Source organism: Nothoprocta perdicaria, unplaced genomic scaffold (assembly GCF_003342845.1).
Source record: "Nothoprocta perdicaria isolate Ctin4 unplaced genomic scaffold, notPer1 scaffold_55, whole genome shotgun sequence".
Classification (NCBI taxonomy): domain Eukaryota; kingdom Metazoa; phylum Chordata; class Aves; order Tinamiformes; family Tinamidae; genus Nothoprocta; species Nothoprocta perdicaria.
In genome coordinates, this window is record NW_020455810.1 from 4,199,539 (window position 1) to 4,223,112 (window position 23,574).

At 42.6% G+C, this 23,574-nt stretch overlaps 1 protein-coding gene across 1 annotated transcript in view; it reads right to left on the reverse strand.

Annotated features, from left to right (window-relative positions):
• The window catches only part of ICE1 (interactor of little elongation complex ELL subunit 1), a 25,301-nt gene extending 1,776 nt beyond the window's left edge, over positions 1-23,525 (reverse strand). The window contains exons 1-18 of the mRNA XM_026048531.1: positions 23,478-23,525; positions 23,073-23,131; positions 21,377-21,411; positions 20,928-20,946; positions 20,112-20,223; positions 19,077-19,153; positions 18,491-18,528; positions 16,383-16,465; positions 16,074-16,113; positions 15,922-15,981; positions 14,067-14,156; positions 13,925-13,978; positions 12,214-12,584; positions 6,848-11,587; positions 5,040-5,208; positions 3,453-3,613; positions 1,531-1,721; positions 119-225 (exon numbers count right to left, since the gene is read on the reverse strand). Of these exons, the coding sequence (XP_025904316.1) occupies positions 119-225; positions 1,531-1,721; positions 3,453-3,613; positions 5,040-5,208; positions 6,848-11,587; positions 12,214-12,584; positions 13,925-13,978; positions 14,067-14,156; positions 15,922-15,981; positions 16,074-16,113; positions 16,383-16,465; positions 18,491-18,528; positions 19,077-19,153; positions 20,112-20,223; positions 20,928-20,946; positions 21,377-21,411; positions 23,073-23,086 (6,361 nt within the window). The 5' untranslated portion in view covers positions 23,087-23,131; positions 23,478-23,525. The remainder of the gene's footprint in view (positions 1-118; positions 226-1,530; positions 1,722-3,452; positions 3,614-5,039; positions 5,209-6,847; positions 11,588-12,213; positions 12,585-13,924; positions 13,979-14,066; positions 14,157-15,921; positions 15,982-16,073; positions 16,114-16,382; positions 16,466-18,490; positions 18,529-19,076; positions 19,154-20,111; positions 20,224-20,927; positions 20,947-21,376; positions 21,412-23,072; positions 23,132-23,477) is intronic.
• Positions 23,526-23,574: the final 49 nt, after the last annotated feature.

A 23,574-nucleotide genomic window follows, 5' to 3' on the forward strand; every position in this document is an offset into this window, starting at 1 on the left:
AAAAAAAAAAAAAAAAAAAAAAAGGAAAAAGGTGGCAGGGAAAGAAACAAAGCGGGAGGAAAGAACCAAAGGTCATACACATTTCTACAAAGCAGAAATTCAACCAAGAATCACTTACCAATTAGCCTAAGTGTTGATGCTATCATGGTATCAGGAATGGACTGAACCACTTCATGACCTTTTCTGTTTTTTATCCACTTATCCATACAAGGCCAAAGTACTTTGCTGTGGAAGAGAAATGAGGTTGAAAATGTGATACTGGTCAAAAAGGGTGATTCACAATTCATGTAATAGTTCTTCTATTTTTTCCATAATTCCTCCCGTATTTTAATTCACCTTCTCAAGAAAAGGCCTAACATTCCAATCCTTCACAAGCTGAATAAGCTGAAAGTTTCATTTTAAAATCATTCCGGTTTCATTTTAAAATGAAATCAAACCTGACCTGCTGGAGGAATCATTCCTGTTCAGAATATTATTCCTGATGTAAAAAATTCATCCCTCCCTTTCCCTGCAACGTTCTCAACCTTCAGACTTCATGCACATCTGTGAAATGATACTACTTTGAGGCTTCACATCAAGATGCTAGGCAAGCTTCTTATATAAATTGTTATTTAATTGTTATTTTCCATTGATAGATTACAGAGGGGACCTGATCCTTGTTTTTAACCTAAAATAATTTGAGATACAGCATCTTTTTTTTTTTTTTTTTAACCCAGGAGCTAAATTTATCATCAATATAACTCTGCATAGGTAGTCAAACCTGCATGAGTTTAGTTACAATGATATATCTTTCACTGAGGCTAATTTGTATTGAATCTAAAAGTATTCCACAAAAAAAGGTAGAATATCTGTATTAGAAAGCTTGACTATTTCACCATCACTATTCATATTTATTTCATATTAGATAATTAGGTCATGTATTTTCCCAAATACGTTATTTTAGAGATTCTACTAGTTTCATGTAATCCCTAAATATCAAATTGTCACTCTCAAGTAAACATAGATATCAAAATGAATATCATTTGATATTCGTTGATATTTGAACATCATCAAAATGAAGTCTTTCAGACTGAGTTATGATACTGAGAGCAGCCGATGCTCTGCACCACTAGTTGTAAAACAACTTCATTAAAAAGGCTAACAGAAGCTGAAAATACGATAGTAAACTAGTGAAAAGTACCCGTGCTGTTACTTTTCAGCACCCCAGCACCCAAGTAGTGTGGTTCACAAGAGCCACTTTTATTTTTCAGTAACTGGAAAAATCATGAGCTAAGTTCAGAGGAAGACAACCGAGCCTTTCGCTTCCTTAACAAATAAGGTAACTCAAAACCCTTCACATACAGCCACTTAAAAAACAAAATTGTTAGGCTGGTTCTCATGGGGTTTGTTGCCTGGAGCAGTCCTGTAAAGGTCTGTGTTGCTCAGCGATCCCCCACCACACTGAGGACAGACATGAAACCTGCAGCCTCCCAAGTATGAGGAAACCCCGGGCAAGCTGACACGGGGAGAAGCTGCCGCTTGCCACGGTACCTTATGACGTTGTCGTGGGTCCAGTCCCACCTGAGGTGGGAGCAGAGGAGATCAACAGCAAACACGAACTGCCAGGCAACGTCGTTCAGGTCTTCCCCGTAACGCTCGCTCGGCCGCAGCTCCGCTTCCCGACAGGACTGCAGTTCCGAAAGCAGCGCCGACACCACGGCACCAGCATCCAAAGGGGAGCTCTGCCATTTCAACAGACGCCAATCTTAATGCCTGAAAAACTTCCAACCTCAAAACATACACAAATATTCCCCTTTGGCTGGCTACAGCAATTGCTCTTCTCATAGCAGCTTATCTGACACCATTAATTCAACTTGGGATTTGGCCAAAAATAAAACAAACAAACAAAGCTCATCACACACAGGAACGATCACTCCGCACCCTCTCTTCTCTCCTTCCATAATTTGGGCCTTTTTGTCTCAATTAAGATGTAGTATCAGAAGAACCACTTGTCAGTGCAAAAAAAGTGAGACTAGTCCTGCTTTATTTCTGTTTTTTTTCCCCTCTAATGATTTCTCAAGTTGAAGTTTGTTACTACTGTTCACTAGCAGCTAACTTCCAAATAAGTACTTTATATAAATTAAATAATACTAATAAAGCCAGTGTCATGTAAAATAATCAGGAACCTGAGTAATCAGCAAGCTCTGTAATGGTGTGTGTCACTAAATTGGCATATTCAGACCAAATTAAATCCCAACTCCACATAAACTCCAGGTTAACGAGTAACTTCTCACGCTGCATCTCAAAATGATGATAATGCTAATAATAATAATGCTAATAATAATAATGCTAATAATAATAATGCTAATAATAATAATGCTAATAATAATAATGCTAATAATAATAATGCTATTGCTTTTCCAGCAAGTCCAAGGCTTAGAGGCCATGCTGACAGCTACAGTCTCAAGGCTGATGTGGAGCAACACCCTTGAGGGACAGGGAGAGCCACCAGCCAAGCTGGGTTTTGTTCACTTCATGTTCACTGATCACAGAGCTTCCTCCCAGCAAGCCTGGCACTCATATGGGGTCTTTAAAAGAATTGGGGCATTGGCTTTCAAGCAAATGCACAAGTCTCACACGCTCCTGCTTCCAGAAGCAAAGCATGTCTGGCTTGCCATCTGCACAACAGAAGTTTTCTCCAACTGGTGCAAGTGACTCTGAATTTTTTCTGCACTTCTCTTTGTAACATCTCTGTTAGGCTGGAAGTGTTAGGCCTGCCTCAAACTGACAGAAGTTCAATGGCTCGCCGATACCACACAGCAAGTCCTGGGCTCAAAGGCTTACACCCAAAGCCCCAGGGTCCTTAGGTCTGTAACATCCTGCTCATCCTTCCCGTACCACCACTTCAGAAAGCAGTTTTGCACTGACTATGTCAACCCCTTATGGAACTGGGGTCACGGACACCTTGTGGTAGAGGTAGATTAACAATCTCCCAAGAGAAAGACTGTGGGTAAAACAACTGGGGCTTAGCTTGCAAATTACTGAAGGGGGCAATTACCAGTTACATGGTGAACTATAGAAGACAGAGAAGCCTAATGTGTATTTAAAAAAAAAAAAAAAAAAAAAGTGTGTGTGTATATATATATATATTCCATGTACATTAGAATCATAGTTTCATACAAGGACAGAACATAAACCTATAACCTGGCTCAAGAACACATCAGTCAAAGTTTAAAAACAATGCTTGCTTCAAGGATTTAGTCGAAAGACTACATTTAACATGGATAGCAAGGAGAGGGTTCTATTCTAACAGGGTTCAGACACAAACAGGAGAAAGCCTGCAACAGAAGCAGCTGTACAGACCCCATGGCAGATTCCCTGGGAATCTTCCCACCATCAGTAGCAAGTTGTTTGTCTTGAAAAGGGGACGGACACACACACACGCCGACGCCAGCAGTACTAGCAGGAATTACCTGTTCCCAGGGCAGATAAGCACTCAGGCAGGCCAGCACCTCGTCCCTGACACGCTGCCTGAGAACGACTTGCAGAGCTTTGTTAATCACACCTTGGAAGCAGAACATGTCAGGCCACACAGCTGTGACAAATAAAATCAACTTCTCCGCGTCAGGAAAGTCTAAGAGAAAAGAAAGAACAGAGCAAGCTTTTAATATTAAACAAACAAGCAAACAAACATTCCCTTTGGCTTCTGAGGTTAGTCTCACTACTTCTTCCTTACCCTACTTCAGCTCGCTCAGGAGAGTGGTCTTGAAGCCCAGGAACTGGATACTTTTAGGAGTAAATTAAAGTCGAAGAGACCACTCAGGAGCCTATGCATTCCACTTCAACGGGAAAAAAATGAGAACTCAGATCACTGGACCAAGCTAGAGCTAGTCCAGAAGGAAAAAAAATCCTGAGATGTGTGACACGAACATCAGCTCTTCACTGCAGACACTACATGCTATTTATTATCTCACACACATACACTTAAGGAATTTACACATGTAAAACCTTTTTTTTTCCCTCCAAAGAAGTTCCATGCAATATATACATGAAATTTGACCTTGCTAAGCAATTTTCCCAAATCCTACCAGAAAAATTATATGCAAGTTAGCACGCCAACGCTCCTGTTCCCACAAACACAACATCTGCTGCTGAAGGAATCTTACAAAATGAATTCAGAGCAGGTATCAGAGTACAATCATATTCAGTTCAATCCAGAAGTCCTTAAAGTCCAGTTGTTTCCTCCTAGGCACCTGCTTCTCTTCCTATCCCTCAAAAACCCTGTGTTTCACAGTGCATCAACTGTGGTTTCGATAGAGTCCAAATGCCTGCAATGAAGGAGCAAATTGTACGCTTTGCTCTTCAGTAAAGGGTTGCATGTGCATAACTGCGACAAGGGAAAGCTGCAACAAAGGTGCATACAGCGCTTGGGGCTATGAAAAGAGCTTCCAGAACTACAAAATTAAGGAAGGATAAAATTCCAGGCCATTTAGATGAAGCTCACAGATCCTTCTGAACACCGGAAGGGAGATCTTGTGGGCAAACTAATATTAAAATAGCAGGTGACTGTATAGACAGCAAGGAATTAAGTGCATTGGAATATGCAAGAAAAAATGTTGCCACAACTGAGCGCTAGAAAAAAAGAAAAGAAAAAAGTCCAAAATTAGCAAACTAAATGCACATTTCCTTTTCAGTTCAGTGCAATTGTTTTTTTTTTTTTTTAGAATTCATATTAGAACTGGACAGCATAAAAAAAATACATCAAACCAAGCACCAACTCAAGTGCCTGACCCTGGTGCTGTTTTAAGCCAAGTTTTATCACACTTACTTTATGAATCAATAACAGCTCAATAACTTAATATTAATTAGAAAAGACACTAATAAACAGGAAGTGAAGAATGCCCTGAATTTAGAGCACCATTTTGGGAAAGGAAAAAAACAAAATGAATAAAGAGCCTCATAAATCAGAGAGAAAAATGACCTTTTCACAGAAGTAAAAACCCTTCCACAACTATAATCATTTTGCAGCACTGCAGCCACATCACTAAGACATACTCTACCTTCTTTGAGCAAGCTATAGCAGAACAGGCGGGCTCTTTCCAAGTCTCCCAGCTGCCGACAAATTCCTACATAAATTCTACAGAGAGCCTGAGTGAAATTGTGATTTGAAGTGGTCTTCCGAGTCTTGAGTTTATTGAGAACAGTGTTCAGCAGTGACTCTGCTAAATGCTGTAAGGCACAAAAAAAAAAGTCAAAACTATACTAGAGACTGTATAAAAGAGTTATTGGTGCATTTGCAAAAATACTGTTTGCATACATATTAAAACGCAAAATTAAAATTCTGATTAAATCAGAAAATTAGCAAAAGGAAAAAATGTAACCAAAGCAGGAAGTGACTTCCTACAGCAAACTTACCTTGCGGATGCAGAACGGGACTGCTGTTCTTCAAACAGAGACTGCTACAGAACACGACTAGAATCTCACTTTCATAAACAAAATTCACAATGATAACAACCAAAGGAAGGATGGCAGGCCAAAGAAACCCTAATAGATGAAGCTAAGCCAATGAAGCCCTCGGCTGCCTGTGGGATGCACCAGGCCAGGGAGCAGCAGAGAGACCCCAGGCCACCTCCAAGCCTGGCTGGAAGCAGGCGCCCACCAGCAGGACTCGCTGTGGGACGTGCAGGGCAGCAATAGTTTGGGATGATGTGAGACTTGCTACGGGATGTTAAAGGCAAGGGCTAAAGGCCTGGGGGAGCCTGGTGCTCACGAGGCCACAGGCCTAGGGCAGGTATCTGCAGACACTGCAGGGTCCCAGTGCTGCCTGATGGGGAAATCCTAAGGTCCAGCTACTGGAGACGTGGGTGTGTGTGTGCACAGCACGTGGGGAACATCAAAGGTCTGAATGCCTCAGGCCAGCAGCTAGAGGGACCCATACTGTAGATATTCACATGCATGCCTCATTTTCCACTACGACTACGAGGATGATTTAAGAGAAGGAAACACGGCTCCTTGGGCTGCAGTGCCTGGGCTAGTGCTCCCTTCTGTCCGTGCCGGGCTGTGTGCTCAGCACCCCGGTTTCGGGAGCACGTGGTGCTCAGCCTTGCTCCCTCCTCCCTGCCCGCGGGAGCACAGGGCTGTGGCAGCCTCACTTCCACCAGGCAACCCGCTTCAGCAGCCACCAACACAGATGCCTCCAGAACTCAAAAGCTGCTTTTCAGTTTGAGCGCTGGAAACACTGGAATTGAACAGGGCAAATGCTGCTGTGGGTCAGTGGGAAGATTATCCTGCTGCAGATTTCCAAGCGCCTTTGAGAATGGCAGGGCTATCAGGGCAAGTATTTCCAACTCTGATGCAAAACAAGTTCTGAGAAACAAACTAGTAAAAGACTTCTTCGCTAATATTTGTTTGAATATCTTAGTGTACCACGATAATCCAGGTGACATGAAAGAAAAGGTATGCCACTATAACAGAAATATATAAATGCATATATGTATGATGTAGCTTATATTCTTAATCTAAAAAAAAAAAAAAAGGATGAATCAAACTTTGAGAAGAAAACTCATTCTACAGCTAACTCCACTAGCTACATAAAAGGATGTAGAGTTAAAAAAAGGCTTTATGCAAATATCAGGGAAGCAAACAGGTTTACACGTGCAGTTTGACATCTTGGACCCCACTGAACCGTGACTTCTTGCCCTATTATGTTTTGTATTCGCTAGCGTGCCACCAGTTTAGAATTTACTTCATAACCTTTTGTGACTCCATTTCAGCACAACAGGCTGCCCAACTGTGGGTTTAGCGCCTGCACATCCACACTCCCTTCATCTGCACAGAGGCCATTATTCAAACACGAAATGCTACACACCTTGTTGGTGACACCAAATTCATAGACAACTTCTTTCTCTTCGTCCGTCATTACCGGCACCTTTGAGACATTGCCTACGTATACGTGACTTCGGATAACAGGCAACAAGTCGAAACAGGATTCTGCGATTTTCTTCAGTGCCCCAGCAACTATTTGGCAATCAGCATCAGTGACCTTGGCTGATGAAGATGCTGCTGCCATGGAGCTGTGGGCCGAATCACTGATTTCACAGCTCTCGACATGCAAAGGTCCCTGCTCATCAGGCATTTTATTTTCAGTCATCCTGACAGCAGCAGTGTCGCCGGGCTCCAGCTTTGGCGACTCGCTGTCCAGCCTCAGCCTCTTGGCACTTCTGGGCATTGGCATCAATGTCCTTTTCCCAGTACGATTCAGCATGCTGGGAACCAGAGGCTGCTCCTGCGTGTCTTTGGGTTGCTCTTTGCTGCTGTCAGCTTTCAAATTGCTGCCTGTCTTAACAAAGGCAGTCGACGTAGATGCGATTGCTTTGAACCCCCCTATCTGGGTGACAGGACCTGGCAAACTGTGGCCCTCTGGAAGGGCGCTTCGGTTAAGCTGAATATTGCCCTTCAAAATGTTTAGTGTCCTGGCCCTTGCGGACAGCTCTGGATACATGGTGTCCAGTATCCTCACGGAGTTCTCCTGAGCGACAACGGGAGCCGCAGCCTCAGCTGCGCACAGAGGAAATCGTCCTGGCACGGGCAGCGCGTGCTTTGGAATGGAAGTGCAGAACTTCAAAGGAGAAGAGAGGATTCTTCTGCCGACTGCCACTTCCGAAGGGGACGAAGGGGAGAACAGGAGGGCAGACTTGGCTGTCGGGGTAGCTGTCAACGGAGACATGAGAGGAGGCACCGGAGTCTCCCGCAGCGGGGAGATGAGGTCGTCGAGAGGAGAGAGCAAGGAGCAGCGGCCCGACGAAGCCGTGCCCGGGGAGGCAGAACACGCAGCTCGGGGGGGAGTAGCAAGCAGAGGCAGCAGCAAAGGAGGCAGGGGAGGACCCATTTCCTGCCTGATTTTATTTATAGTCTCAGATGAACATTTCATGGGCACTGACGTATCGGCGTTTGCAAGAACAGGCTGAGCTGCCTTAACCTTGAGGGGGTTTTTCCTTCCCTTTCCTCGCGCCAGCCTCTTGGACAGCCTGCCGGGCGTCACCTGGACGGCTGTCTCGGCTGAGGCAGTCAAGGCTTCCGATGGTTCCTGCACTTGGCTCTTCAATTTATTGTTCTTTTCGAGGGCAGCATCGACACAAGATCCTAATTCCAACACAGGTGGCTTTTCAGGAGCTCCTTTTAGCAGCTCAGAAGGCTGGCTGAGGGCCTGGGAGTTGCACACTGCTTCAGACGGGGCTGTGACGGAGCAGTTCTTTCCATCACTACTCAGAAAGTCTTTCTGAGCACAAGAAGTGCAACTGCAACAACAAGAAGGCTGAAAACCACCTTGCGTACTATCAGCGTTGGTGTCTTTCTGACTGCAAACAGTTGGAGTTTGATTGTGATTATACTCTTCAAGCACCGACACCCCTCTATCAACACTATGTAATTGACTTCGCTCCACATCCAACCGATGTTTTCCACAGTCACTGCGTTCTAACAAATTGCTAAGTGCTAACGTTTCTGTATTCAATTTACTGTTTTTTACAGCAAGTCCATTTTCTGAGGACGTCGTTAATGGCAACCTACGCTTTGGAGGACTTGGCATTGCAAAGATTTCTCCTGAAGCTCCAGCTTTTATCAGGCTTTCCTCCTTGCTACGCACGCCCTCAGCAGCACGAGGATCTTCCCTACACTCACAGGCACCCTCAGTATCTCCAGAGGCCTCTAATGAAAGTCCTCCTTGCACAGCAGATAAGTCTTCAGGATGACTCTCCCCGGCCAAACCCGACAGCTCGGTTGCGGTGCCTGAGGAGGTGTCGGCGTCGCAGCGCGCGCTCCTGTCTGCTCCAGCGCCTGCTCTGGGTGCCCGCCCCGTCCCCGGGGACCCTGCGGAGGGACGCTCACAAACTGGGCTGTTACCAGGGTCAGCGACCGCACCAGTTTCCAGGGCCTCTCCCACAGTCGTCCTGGAAACTCTCAGGTCTTCTCTGAGCACTGGGACACAGTCAAGCGGCTGCACAAACCTGCCTTTTTGTGCAGGACAGTCTCTCTCTTCAGATTCATTGCTCTGTTCTGGGATTTCAAAAGCATTTTTAGACCTTTTACTGTCACTTTGCTCAGGTTTCTCAACACTGTCCAATTCTTTGCTTTTTCCTCCAGCTGTTAGTTCATCAGGCTGAGCTGTATCAGCTTCCCACACAGGGGTCCTGCACCCTAATTCTTCACAAAGCTTCTGGAAACAGAATTTATCAGAGGAGTTTGCATCCAGGATATGTGTTTCTACTGATGGCTGAGGTTCTTCCTCTACTGGCTGTTCCTTCTCACATGGAATTCCCACTTCATTTTCAGTCGTGTATTCTCTCTCAGGGCAGTTAAGTTCTTTACACGGGCTCTCTTTTTCAGCAAGTAAGATCTCAAAACTCTCTCCCACACTTGCCAAAGAGCAGTTAAACACACTACACATCACATCCTTTTTATCCCCTTCATTTTCCCATATATGGGCAGCAGTGCTATTTTCTGTGAAATTAGTCTCAAAACTGCCAACTTCCTGAAAACCAAAATTAAGATCAGTAGGCACTGGGGATTCCAAGCCAATTTTCATTTGAACAGAGGGATCCATTTCTTCAGTATCTATGCACACTGGCTCCAAAGCCTCTTGAGTAGACAAAGACAATCTACCATTAAAATCTTCTTCTGATGGAGCCTGGCATGTGATCTCTGAAATGTTATTTCTCTTATTCACAATACTGTCTTCACAGCTAAGTGAACTGGCACAGCTCTCAATGACCACTTCCTTGCTCTGCTTATTTAGTTCCCCTTCTACTCCACTGCATTGCAAAGGTTCAGTTCCTGAGATCTGATTAGCACCTTTTGCAAACTGTGCTGGAGAAGCAAGCTTGCCTTCTGCCAAGACAGACTGCCTGGAACCCACTTCCTCCATTTCTCTTGGCTCACTGCTTTCTTCTCCAAAATCTTCTGGTTTCACCCGGAATTCAGTCTCTTGAGATTCAATCTCTAAGTTCTGAGTTTTGGACAAGCCGCATTCTAATGCACTACACAGACTTTCAGCTTGTTTCACTTCATCATTTCCTTCTGTAAAATTGAGCACAGGTGAGACACACTTTACTTCCTCATCTTCTGCCTCAGTAATGCATGCTGCCTTTTGTAGGGCTGGTGTGCTTTTGAAGTCTGACTCCTTTTGCAGTAAATTACTATCTTTTTCATCCTCATGTAGTTTAACTTCTAACGAATCCCCCTCCTTTACACCTAGTAATACTCCTTTTTCTGCTCTATGAAGTAATTCTGATGACTCAGCTATTTCTGGAGCATCATCTTTATTCAGGTTCGGGGCTTGTTCAATAGTCTCGGGTTTGGCAGCATTCACCTCCTGCACCTTGAGCTCTTCATCATCTTTCGGACTCGGTGAGCAAGAAGAAATTCTGTCCACAGCTACAGTTCTCCCTGTGTCATCTACACACAGCGGATTTCTGATTTCTTCAGTAGCTGCTACAAGCAAGTGATGAGTAGAGATGTTCCAAGTCTCTGGTTTGCAGTCTTTGTCCACTCGGTATTTTTCTGCAGGCACACATTGTTTCTGCAGTATCTCTTCCCCATCTTGTCTCATTTCTGAGCACTGAGAGTGTGCAGAGCCCTCAGGAGCTCCAGTGTCTATCTCAGTCTCCACACTGTCCCCATGACACGGTATGATGAGGCCCTCAGCAGGCTCTGCTTCACAGAATTCAGAATTCCTGCAGTCAGACTGTACGTTCTCAGAGAGCTTCATCTCGTTATTTGTCTCTGCACAGGATCCTTTTACCTGTGCTGCACCTGTTACTTCCTCTCCAATTACCATTTGTTCTGTGTTTTCTTCTGTATCACTTGTCACATTACTTACTTTGGTTACGTCTTTGACTCCATTTTCAACTACTTCATTCTCTGCCAAAACATTAGATTTCTCTTCAGAATCTTCCCTTTGAAGCAAAAAGCCACCTTGCTCAGGAGGCAAGTCAACACTTTGGGGAACGGATACAGCCCCAGGACTTTCTCCCTCTACGGATAAACCATCTCCTGCTTTCATTAACTCATCAGGGTTTTCACACTTACTCTCATAATCAGCAGCTCCAATTAAGACTAGATTCTCTTCTTTTCGCACTATCTTACCACTTTCTTCCATCCAATTCTGAGGCGGGAAATCGCCTAGCATACAATCACTTGAAGAGGTTCCATATTCATCAGGCATATTCTCAAGATCTCTCTCTTCTTGAATGGCTTCCAGATTATGTGCTGTTACGTCAGGTAGTTCTGTCTTCTCAGTTTTCACATTCTCAGAGTTCTTCCCCAAAAGCTCTTTGTTAGATTCTATATTCGTAACTGAAACGGCCGCCTCAGGTTGCTCCGTTACAGCATCTCCCTCCTCCTTGCTTAGCATCTCTGGAGTAGCAGGAACAGATTTTTCACCATTTCTCAGGTTGCCCAAGATTCCTTCATCAAGGACATGCTCTTCACTGAGGCCAAGTATGTGAGAACAAGGCTGAACTTGGCCTTCTTCTCCGACACCATCTGCGGCAGAAACACTGCAATCAACCTCTTCATCGCTGGAGTCCGTGAGCTCTCCAAACAACACGTCCTTCAATTAAAAATACAAAGAAATTAGTTTTCCTCAAGCCCGTTATCAAGTCCAAGGTCTGTATTTCTCTCAACAAATACAATGGCAGCCCTGATGCACAGTGATTTGGGAATACAAAGGCTGACCACAAGATAAAAATCCCTCTCCATCATTACTTTCCGCAGCAGGAGGAAAGCACGTTTGTGAACAGAAATGTTTCAAATTTCTTTGCCTAAAGACTTACACTCTAGAATTACAAACCAAAACACTTGAAATAGTTCTCCCTCGAGTTTCAAGATTTCAAAGTCTGTTACAAGAGCTAGGCTTACCCCATCACCCCCAAATCAAGGCTGTTAAGTCTGTAGCACTGGAAAAAGAAGTTATAACAGCAATTGAGACATTAACAACTTCATTTTAAATATACTTCAGAAACAAGCAATATACTAGAGATCAAAAAAAGGTATATATTTAGATTTAAACACAGAGACACAGACCCCATCCAGTGTACGGAAGAGATGTTCAACCACCCTCCCTCTGCAATGAGAGTTTAAAAAAAACAAAACAGAAAAAGAGCAGCATCCCAAATTGTCACTTTTACAGTAGTTGACCAAGTTACTGCTAATTCACACAAATATCCTGAAACTCACCTCTGTAGCTAGTGGTGAAAGCTGCACTGGAGAAAGCAGAGCAGGGAGAGGCCTGGCCCAACTTAAAATATCCATCACGTTTCCACATGGGCTCTTTTGCTCCTGTTCAGAAAAGTCTGAACTGCTGTGGGCCCCTTCTGTCTGTACTATAACCTCTACAGCTCTGTCCTCACAAAAAGCACTATCATTAGTACAACCTTGCAGACCTTCCTCAGCAGTCCCACTTTCACAACGGTCATCTCCAAAGGGCTCTGCACCCGCTCGAGCCTGCGGGGCTGCTGCAGCATTGTGTCTCTGGGCACTGTCTAGCGCCGAACGCCAGGGCAGCAGCTCCTCGGGCGGCCTCATCTTCGGGGGAGCCTGCACAGTTTCTAGGAAACAAAAATATTGGGAAGAAATTAATGTGTTTTGCCCCATTTTCCTAAAACTTTTAAGTAACAAAAGTGCCTTACCACTTTTTCAAGAAGTGGTCCTATAGATTGTAATAAGTACTTATACCTCTTTGAGATATATTTTCCATAGAGACATCAGATGTTATTATTCGCACATATTTCTTTCTCTATACAAAAGATAAGTGAATGCACAAAGATCTCCCTCCTGATGCACCACCCACCAAGATCTCAATTGCTGCACTAGGAAGAGAGACTTTCACCTCGTTCCTCCACAGATGAGAAAGCTCTGACCATCTTCTCTAATTACAGCAATTTCTTAGAAGTCTTAGGATCATGCACTACTTCATTAAACTCTTTCCCTAAAGCTGCTGGCTGATTTGCTCCCAAAGATGAAACTGCCACCACCTTGGACAGGAACTTAACATAAATTCCTAACTCGTTAACATCGTTAGCATTTTGATCTTCTCAATCCTGCTTGCCAAGGTAATGGCCACTTTCATGTGGCAAAGCACCATGATGGCTGTCCTGCACTTGAAGAGAAGAAAGGAAGGGAAAAAAGCAACTGAAAGTATGATCCACCTCTCCAACATCCAGCCACCCCAACAGAAGGAAGGCAGGGACTGACTAGTATGGACTTCCATCTGTGAAATCACTACAGTCTCCGTCAGAAGCAAAAGGGGAAAAAGGGACAAATCAGGCCTTAAATCTAGTGCTGCCCTTAGTGGGAGAAGAGGATGGCACTGGAATCTCACGCTCCTAAAGTCACCCACACGACAAGGACAAGGACAGCAGTGTCTCTGCAGTGTCTGATCCTTGATCGAGGAATCACATTCAGAATCTAAGGGGACAACTGCCTAGCTTAGTTCTGGAGCTGCAGATCTGCTGAGCAGAGGCTGACAGCGGCAAGGGTGATAATCCTACCCTGGTATTTTGGCACCTATAAAGTGGATTTCACTCCAACATAATCTGACACTAGATTCATTGGGATCTACACTGGTAGCAAATGTTCAGACTTAAAAGGGCAAGGAGAGGGCATAGCTCATCTTCAAAGCTCTCAACTGGGTTCTTCTCCCAGGCAGTATCAGGCCAGATTAAACTATAGAAAACCACAGCAGTATAGAAAATAAAAGAAAAATAATGGATTAGTTAGCGCACACACACTGGACAGACAGCTACAGAAATACTTGTGCAGCTTCACAGTTCTTATTCCTCTTGTGTTACTGTTATATGCTAAGAGTAACCAGTTTGATGATATATTCAGTAAGGACAAATTAATGTACTTGCATTAATTTTGTTTGTTTTCATTCACTGGGACCTACCTCGTGTAACAAGATGTCTTCTTTTTTCAGGCCGTGACTTATGCTGACTAGAGGCTGAGGAAAGAAGTTAGCAATATTTAAATCTGATTGGAAAAACTGAGCGAGTGTCAAGAAAATCTGAACATTTTGCATGCCATCTCACCCAAGATGTAATCATTTTCCTGATTCTCTCTTTTTCCTGTGGCACCATCAATGCATATCCAGAGCTCTTTCAGTAACAGTTTTATTTTTTCTGTAAAAAGAAATACTTTTATAAATTGAGGAAAGCCTCAATTATGCAGAGAGCTAAATATTTATAATTTTGTTCTTACTCAGAACACAGATATAACTGCAACAAAGAGTGAATAACATTCATTACAAAATCAGGTAGGTCTTTTAGCTTGAGAGGAAGAGATATTAGATGATATAAAGGGAATAAATGTGTCCTGGACATATCTACACAGTAAACTGAAGGAACAGCTTCGGAATGCTTTAGTTTTTCCCGTACATAATGATGATGATAAAAAAAAGTTGCAGCACTGGTCAGTATAACCACCACATAAAAGCAGATTTGAAGAGAATATTAATGTAATTAAACTAAATAAAATGTAAATTAAAATAAGAACTCAGCTGACATCAAGGTAAACGGAGGAGGGAATGTTTAATGAAAACAGTATTTATAACACTTGCCAACTCTCTGCCCACTGAGCAGAAATTCATTTCAGTCTCATCAATAATTAACAGGACACAAATGTTTCTGAACTGAGTATGAAGCTACAGCATTAGTAGATATTGCCTGGACTTCTAACAGCATCGTCGCGCAGAGACACCCTCGTTCCTGGAGCAGAAGGTGACGGATGGAGACCAAAAACCCAACAACATCACAGGGACCTCACTCCCCTAAGGCAAGACTCAAGATCAAGGATCATCAGCTCCAACAGTTAGCAACCAAGAAAACTGGTTTGTGGCAATTCTGCAAGTCAAGGACAAACTGCTGCATCTTATGAGAAGATGTATAATAAAAATAAGAAATAACTGCACATAAGAAAACAAGCCTGTTTCTGCACGATGGCTACTAATCATTCTCAAGTTAGAGCTCAGATCTTAATTTCCCCATCTGACCAATACCAAAAAATGAAGGGATGAAAACAGGTTCATTTTTAGTACAATGAACCTGCAGTAGAGTAGTAGGTTCAGTTCAGTAGGTTCAGTACAGTTTAGTACAATGAACCCTTAGTACAGTAAAGGAGGCAAAAAATGCACCAAGACACATAAGCAGTGACAAGGTCTCTTCTTCAGAGAAGATCAGTTTGGAATAACAAAATTCATGTATAAATATTGCAAAGTAGAAAGTAAGAAGGTTTTTATTTTGTCTGAAATCTGTTTTCAAATTTTTTATCTACCTGCAAGAGTAATATTCAAAAGCACTGCCAGTACTTCTAAAAAGAGTGCAAAAATGAAAAAAATATATGCACAGTGGATTGAATTTTGGCCTCTACCTGTCCTCAGTTGAAGTTCAGGAGTTTGTTCGAATATGCAATTGTGCTCAGAGAATTTGCAGGGGACATTTCAAGTCAGCAGCTGAAAATTTAGATGAATAAAGGGGATGTCTCCATGTTTCCTTATGATCTCAGGGAGAGTCAAAGCTGAAGACAATGGCATGGTTTATATTTCCCTCAGTGGTTACATTCCATTTTATGGCTGCAAATCAATCTGCCTTTCACATGCCTGAGGCAGACCACAGGCATCTTAATGACTCAGGCATCTTCCTTACTGACAGCACAGAGAAAACTGAGCTATTTAATACATTAGTGGCTATGTTCCTTAACCAGGGCAACAGATTTGCATCAGCGACATCTGCCCTTACAGAAATCCTGTCATCATCCTCCAGTTCCACACACGCAACACTCAGCACTCCAAAAACACAGCTTTAAGTAACAGAATAAACTAATTTCCAGGCAAGTGACAAATTCATAATGGTTTATATTGCAGAGGGAAAGATTTTCTAGAAATCCTACCTTTGTCTATATCTGTTGTAACATCTTCACCAGAACTCTGTGTCTCTGCATGTTTAACAACTGAAAAGAAAGGGAGGGAGGAGGAAAAGAAGAGGTGTGTTCAAACTGGACAATGGAGTGCAACCTGAAGAGAACCAAAGTGAGACACTTACATTTTCTGCACTTCTCCTTAAGAGTACCATCAAGTTTTCCCTGTTAAAATTAAATAAATGTTAAGCTTCCACGAAGAAAAATCTGTAAAACATCTATGCTTGCTTAAACTGCATGAGATTTAAATCAATATTTCAAATGGCATGCTTCATTTTTAAGCAAAACAGTCTTCCAAATTTTAGATTTTTTCCACTCAACACCCCCAAAAACATAACTTCATTATTTCAGCATCTGTTTTATAAGCATAACCTCCTTTATTTTTTCCCCAGAAATACTAAGAGATACCTAATCCACAAACAGAACAGTCTTACTTGGGCCTTCTTTAGCTCCTTCTCAAGCCCCTTCTTTTCAGTTTTCAGCTGTCTGAAGTCTTGGGTATGCTTTGTTGCTGCCTCTTCAAGAGAGAGAACCAAAGTTCAAGTTAGAAACTACAACAGAGAAGACTACTAATTTAAATAATAAGGGTCATCCGTTTGCAAATCAAATCACCAAAAAAGAGTAAAGAGTGTAAAAAACAAATCTGACAAAGTTATATTTTTGGCTCAATGAGACTTCATGACTTTATGCATAAATCATCCATGTATGTTCTCTTTCACTGCATACTTACTGTTCTAAATGACTATAATACATATATACTTTTCTTTCTTACACATGAGAAAGAAGAGTAGGTCACATTGTAGCATATACAGTTCAGTAGCATATACTGTTGCATATAGTACAGTAGAACAAGATGGAAAGGGGCTAAGAGGGAAGTGGATGGTTTTCCACACGCCCCAGAAGGGCTTTGAATCAAAGTTCATAATGTTTTACATAGGTCTCCAGATAATCATAAATAAATAATAAACCACAGCCATCAGCATTAGATGGATGAGGACAAAATTTGAAACCAAAATAAAAACAGAGAACAGTACCATGTTTCTCAAAGTCTAACAGAGACTACAGAAGAGGACAAGCAGGTGGAAGTAATGAGAATATATGCAGGACGTGGCATGGGAATTGAATGTGAACTGAATTTCCCCAGTTCTTGGGGAAACTGGGGAAATATCTAAGAGAGCTTCTAAGAAGGGGTCAGCTTGGTGATTCACAGGTACAGGGCAGAAGAGGGACAGAAGGAACGTGTTTGCTAAACAGATCAGAGAAGAGACAGTGCCAAGAGCACGGAAAAGGAAGCTAGGATGGTTGGCTGACCAAAAAAAAAAAAAAAGTCATCAAGGGAAAAATTTAGGACTGACACAAGCTAAAAATATGGGCTCTGGGATGTTTACTGAACACAGAGAAGAACAGATTTGAGAAGTTAAGTCTCTCAAACTTGATTTAATGAACTTGAATTTTGTTCTAGCTCTACTGGAATTTTAAGTGTGATTTTTGAGTGCGAGAGACTGCCAGGCAGTGAAACTACAAAATTCTCATCTAAACAAACACCCAACACTTTACAGTATGATTCCAGGGGACTCTAACACTCAGACACAAGTCATTCAGCTCACTGTGGCCAGTCAACAGCAATTCATTACTCTTGTAATGTCTGTGGAAATACTTTAAATTGTGGTAAGCACAGCTGAGTCCAAGTGTGCCATGCAAGAAAGTGCTCCCCTTGCCAACCAGTAGTCCAGCAAGGTAAGAATTATAATATTTTATGCACTTCCATTTTCTGCTAGAGAGAAATGGGAAGGAAAAAAACAAGCAAAACAAACAAACAAAACTGCGAAACATAAGAAAATCAATGCCACGAGGCAAAAACATTCTTAGAATCCTTAAATAAATCAGGAAAGACATGTCAGCATCACTACGTATTCAAAAATACAGCCGGAACGATCCTGTGGAGGTGCTTCAGGTGCGTGGGGACATGCACCATGGGCTGAGCTGGTGGAATTGGGCTGGATCCCCCCGAGGAGGGTCCCTTCCCTTGGGAGGGACCTGACAGGAGCCCTTCAGTGCCTGGCAGGAGGCGGTCAGGAAGGCAGGGCCAGGCTCCGTGCGCTGGGAGGATGAGGCAGTGAGGTTAGGCTGAACTGGTCCGTTCCACCTGGCTCCAAGGAAAACTTTGTCCCCTGTGAGGCCAGCGGAGCAGTAGCCCAGGGAGGCTGGGCAGCCTCCACATCCGGGTGTCCTCAAGCCCCAGCTGCAGAAAGCCCCAAGTAACCTGGTCTGGCCTCAGAGCTGGCCCTGCCTGTAGGGAAGATCAGACTAGACGACCTCATGAGGGCCCTTCCAACTTGATTCACACAATAAGCCTAAGACACTCGACTGACAAGATTTTACAGAAGAACTGAAACAATTCAGACATTTTGCACAGTATGTGGTTGTGGCTTGCCTCGGAGCAGTCAAGTAAAACCTAGGCAACTTTACCTCTCACAATTATCTCTGCAGATAACAAAAGAGCCAAGATGGGCAACACTGTCAACACAGGATAGAAAATTACCTTCTAGTTTCTTCACTTTTGCTTCCAGTTTCTTTCTCCTGTTCAAAAAGATGATATTAACATATCATTGTTTGCAGAAAGTTGTTATACCAAAAAACTTTTTCTTTTTCCTTTTGTTGAGTGGGGACTTTAAGGGAGGGAGGAAAGAGTTTTGTTTCTTCCTTAAAAAAAAAAAAAAAAAACAGGCAACCAACTAATCAACTTGTTATATTTTCCTGCAGATTATCTTCAGACCAAATCATAGAAGCACTGTACTTACAAACAGCAAAAAAACAAAGAACAGTAACAAAAAGCCATGACTAAGAACGGCTTAAACCAGTACATGAAGAAACTAGAGCTTCTTCTCCCATTTCATCCTCCTCTTAAAATCCTTCACTGCCACAACCACTTCAAGACAACATACCAATTAACACAGCCTTTTCTGAAAGTTCGCTACAAGACAATTCTTCCATCAACTCTGTGCTCTAAAAATCTCATAACCATAAGAATTTCATCAAAATGGGAAGCATAACTAGCAAGGTACAGGAACACATCCTGTACGGTAAGCCACGGAAAGAAAAAAGGTAACAAAAACGTCATCACTCACACTGCATCGCTTTTTACTATTTCTTCTTTAATTCTAACATATTCCAGTTGACTCTCTTGGTAGATCTTGAGAGAGCTCTACAAAGAAAGAAATCACAGTTAAAATATGCCCTCAGAGAAGATAGAAAATAACTGGTAAAGAGTTTACCTACTGTAATGCAACAACTAGAGAGTGAAAAAGTTTGCTAGGCAAACAAGCGAGTTGAAACATCAGATTATATTTGTTCTTTAAAGACACAAGTTCTGATGACAACAGCAGCATCTCTGGAGTCTGTGCCTCTATCAGCTACTTGGGTAGGAACCCAAAGATGAAGTCAAGAGCACAATTATTATATACAACTATATACAGTAGCCTGCTTTTCCTGCAGAGATGCCATCAGGACCTCCACTACAAACACTTGCTGAGGGAGAACTGTTCAAAAGACTAAAGAACAGTACTAACACAGACACTAGGCAGAGTGATAGGACAAACGTTAATTTCCTATCTCATAGGGAGATTTAAAGAAATGGAAGACTGAGAGGTTTGTTCATTTTTATTCCCTTAAGTATTTTAAGTATTATTAAGTATTTTATTCCCTTGCCGTAAGTAACAGTTAGTGTCTACTAAATACCTGTATTGGGGGAATTTTAAGTGCCAAAAGCTTTTCAGAAGCAAAACACTACTCTGGACAGATCACCTTTGGTCCTTTTTTATTATAATAGCTTACGGAGAATTCAACAACCTAATAAGATTGGAATGGAAACCTAAATGAATTTGAAAATACGATTGTTTGCTCCATAAATCACAGAAATTAAAAAAAAAATCCAATCACAAACCACAGAAAGAGCTGAACTTTTCCCCTCTATAAGTTTCATTATACATACAGATTTAGAAACCTATATAGGTTTCACTACCCTTCAATCACAATGACTCAAAACAAGAGTTGCCTGTTCTAAAGAGCTGGAAATAACAACCAAGACCATTAAGATGAGAGTTAAATACACACAGTTCCTTCAACAGAAAAAAAAGTGAAAGTTGGTTGAAACTTAAGAGCACCTTTTTCTCTTCCAACTCTGCTTTCAAAGAACCCAACTCCTCTTGACACTTCTCCAGAGGCAGGATTTTTTGCAGCATCTGCTCTACTTGGCAGCGAAGAGCAGAGATTTCTCTGAAATGAAAAGCAAGATTAAAAACAAAGCATAGTGCCATGGATGTTTTGAAGCCTAAACTCAGTGTTTACAGGGCTTATTAAAGCTAGACATTAAATGGGGCATCAAGTTGGGTGCAGGCAGGCTGCACAGGTCACAGAGCAGAGTCCCCCAGCATCCAACACCAAGATGCCAGCAGCAAGTGTGTCCACATAAGCAGGGCTGTGAAACAAGGGTAGGGTCCAAGTGCAAGCAGGACAGGGTCTGCAATGATGCTAGGCTGCCTCTGCCTCTTCCTGCACAACCAGGTAGAGTGCAAGCAGTCCTGTCAAAAACTCTAAGTCAAAACGCATCAGAAAAACGGAGCTGCCCCAAATACTTCTGTGTCTGAAGGACACCAAAAGATGAGCTCCTCAGCTCCACTCGGTCACCTTACGCCCTTAAGCAACAAAGGTCAGGAAAAGATACTACTAGCCCAGGTACTGTCCCAGAAGGTTGCACAGTCTGACTCTGTCCCTTTGTGCCCCTCATATTTCTCTCCTCATCAGAAATATCTTTGCAAATTAAAGCCTATACATAGCTGAGGAAAAGGATCAGATCAAAAGCTTAACAGAGACTCGGGGCAGTTGCTATTACAGTGACAGGCTCCTAAAGCTGTCTAAGACACAGAGAATACAGCACGTTAGGTAAATTGGTTATTTAAGTAGATTGTATTCTTCCTTACCTTTCAGCAAACTGAAGCTGTAATTGGTTATTAAGGTAGAAACTTACTGTATGTTTACTGTATTTTCCTTACTGTATTTGAATCCAATCCTTACTTGCAAAGAAATATAAAACCATCAATTCCCTCCAACAGACAACACATTTTAGAGAAACATTTCAATATGTTTGAAATGAATAAGCAGAGGCACTAAAATAACTAAAATAACATTAGAGCTTCTTCCGATACAAAACAAAACGTTGTTTTGTTCTCAACAGCACAGCTTTAAAAGAGTCCACATGAATTCATGTTAGACATAGTCAGCTGTTAAGTGCATTAAACTTAATTCCAAAGCCCTGCTTTCCGTGAAATCTTTGTGAAGTTTATTCATTACTAGAGAGGCATCCTCCTTTAACTTAAGTCTAAAGCTCAAGACCTCTTACAGAATTAATTTCATATACAAAAAAGGATATCATTGCATTTCTGTTGATACTCTGTCAGCAAACGACTGCAGGAAAGAAAGAAAAAGAAGACATTATTCATAAAAGCCAGATACATTATTATTATTCTTAGATGATTTGGACAATTATGCCTTGTAACGACTTTCTCGTGCTTTACAGCAGAAGGCACAAGGCTATTCTACATTTTATTATGAAGGTCAGTACAAACATTTTGCTTCAATAAAGCTCTCTAGCCTCATAACAGACCTTTATAAAATACATATTTACAAATATATGATATATTGATTGTACATATCATATGATGATTACATATGACATATATATAATACACATCATATATAAAAAATACATATATATATATAAAGTCTGCCTATTATATGGGTTTGTAATGATTTTAACTATTTCCAGCATTTTTACACAAGCTAACAGGTAAAGTACATAGATATCTATCTAGTCACACACACACACACACACACACGCACATATCCACATTACACTCAATTTTCCAGACTGATAGAATGTTTTACTGGGAAAGAATATACATTAGCTAAAGAAAAATGGTTTAAAAACAAACAAGCAAAACAGAAACAAACAAAAAAAACAAACCACACCACCATGAGAAGGCTATTAAATACTGTTTTCCTAGCAGCCATAAGAAGAATGCAGCATTTATTCTTTGCAGGGTATACCGAGAGACAGTGCACAACAGGAGAGAAGCTGCTCTCCTTTTCTCAAATTCAGTGTTTTAGAGTAACAAGCAGAAGAAAGGACACAGAAGGGAAGGCCCACGACAGTTACTGCAACGCAGACAGGGATGCAACGCTCTCTTGCCAGAGTTCACTTGTGCAAAAAGGAGAGGGACTGGGCTACAAGTATCTACAGAAGAGGCCATTCCCGCAGGAAATAACGCACGCTGGCAGGGATGAGAAGGCAGTTTGTGGCATCAGAAGGAATCCACACATGCAGAGAAAAGAGGAAAAGGGTCTCGGTCAGACAGCGAGGGCTCCTTCCTGGAAACTGGGCTTCAGGACTGCAATTTAGACTATCAAAACCCAACTGATTTGGATCTGGGAAAGAGCAGGTGAGACCCAAACCCTCTCCCCAGATTTGGGAGAGGCTGCAGGGACACCTGGCCACAGCATGGAGCTGCACACACAGACATTTCTCCACGCAACCACATACTGACAGCAACTGAGCAAAGAAAGGGCAAGCTATCGCAGGAGAGAAACCAAACTATTCAAAGCAGTTTAAAACACCACACTCTGATCACCCCTCAGTCTCATCTTCACCTGTTCTGACATTTAATGCCAGCAACATTTTACACATTACTGCTTCAATTGCATCTTATTTTAGAGGCTTGCATATGGCTGCGGTCAACTTTCGGTTCTCCTGCTACATTCGTCATGACAAATGAAAACAAGCCTCTTCAAAGAGCTTACTTTGCTACATACATTAGCAAGCTGCACAGCTACAGAAAACAGCCCTGTTCTTACCACCCTACACAAGGACACTGCGCAGGGCACAAACAAATAAGCCTGACAGCCTAGATTTCAGAGCTATTCCTGGAGAAGTTATACACTTTTGAAAGGATGTAGCTTTTTGCATTAGAGAACATCTGCTTTCCAGAGTACCACATTTGCTGTATTTCTTTATCAAAAAAAAAAAAAAAAAAAAAAAAAAAAAGTGACACTTGTACAATTGTACTTACTCTCCATCAATCATCTTTTGCTTCAGCGCAATTAATGCAGCTACATATTCGTTCAAATTCTGTAAGGAAGAGCCTGGAGTCGGTAAAGCGGTTCCACGCCAGAGCAGCAGCGCCCGCTGTAAACATCCCAGACCCGGCGGCGCCCACCGTAAACACCCCCTCAACCACGGGCAGCCGTTAACCGCTCACGCTCCACACGGGGCAATAAACTGCCTCCTTCTGCTAACGGGCTCTTTCAATGACAGGAGACCGCAACTGAGAACACGTCCGTAATTACATGTATGGAAAGTGTGAGGAGCGCGGGCTCCTCTCAGACCTTCCCTTACGCCCTCATGACTTGGTATTTCTAAGCGGCCCGCCCCGGCCCGGCCCGGCGGGCTGCGGTGCCTCCCGCGCCGCCGCTACCTGCTGCAGGAGGCCGCAGTTGGCGCAGGCCGCGGCCGTCCCCGCCGGCAGCGGCGTCTCCCCCGGCATCATCGTCGCCGCGGCGCCCGGGCCCGGC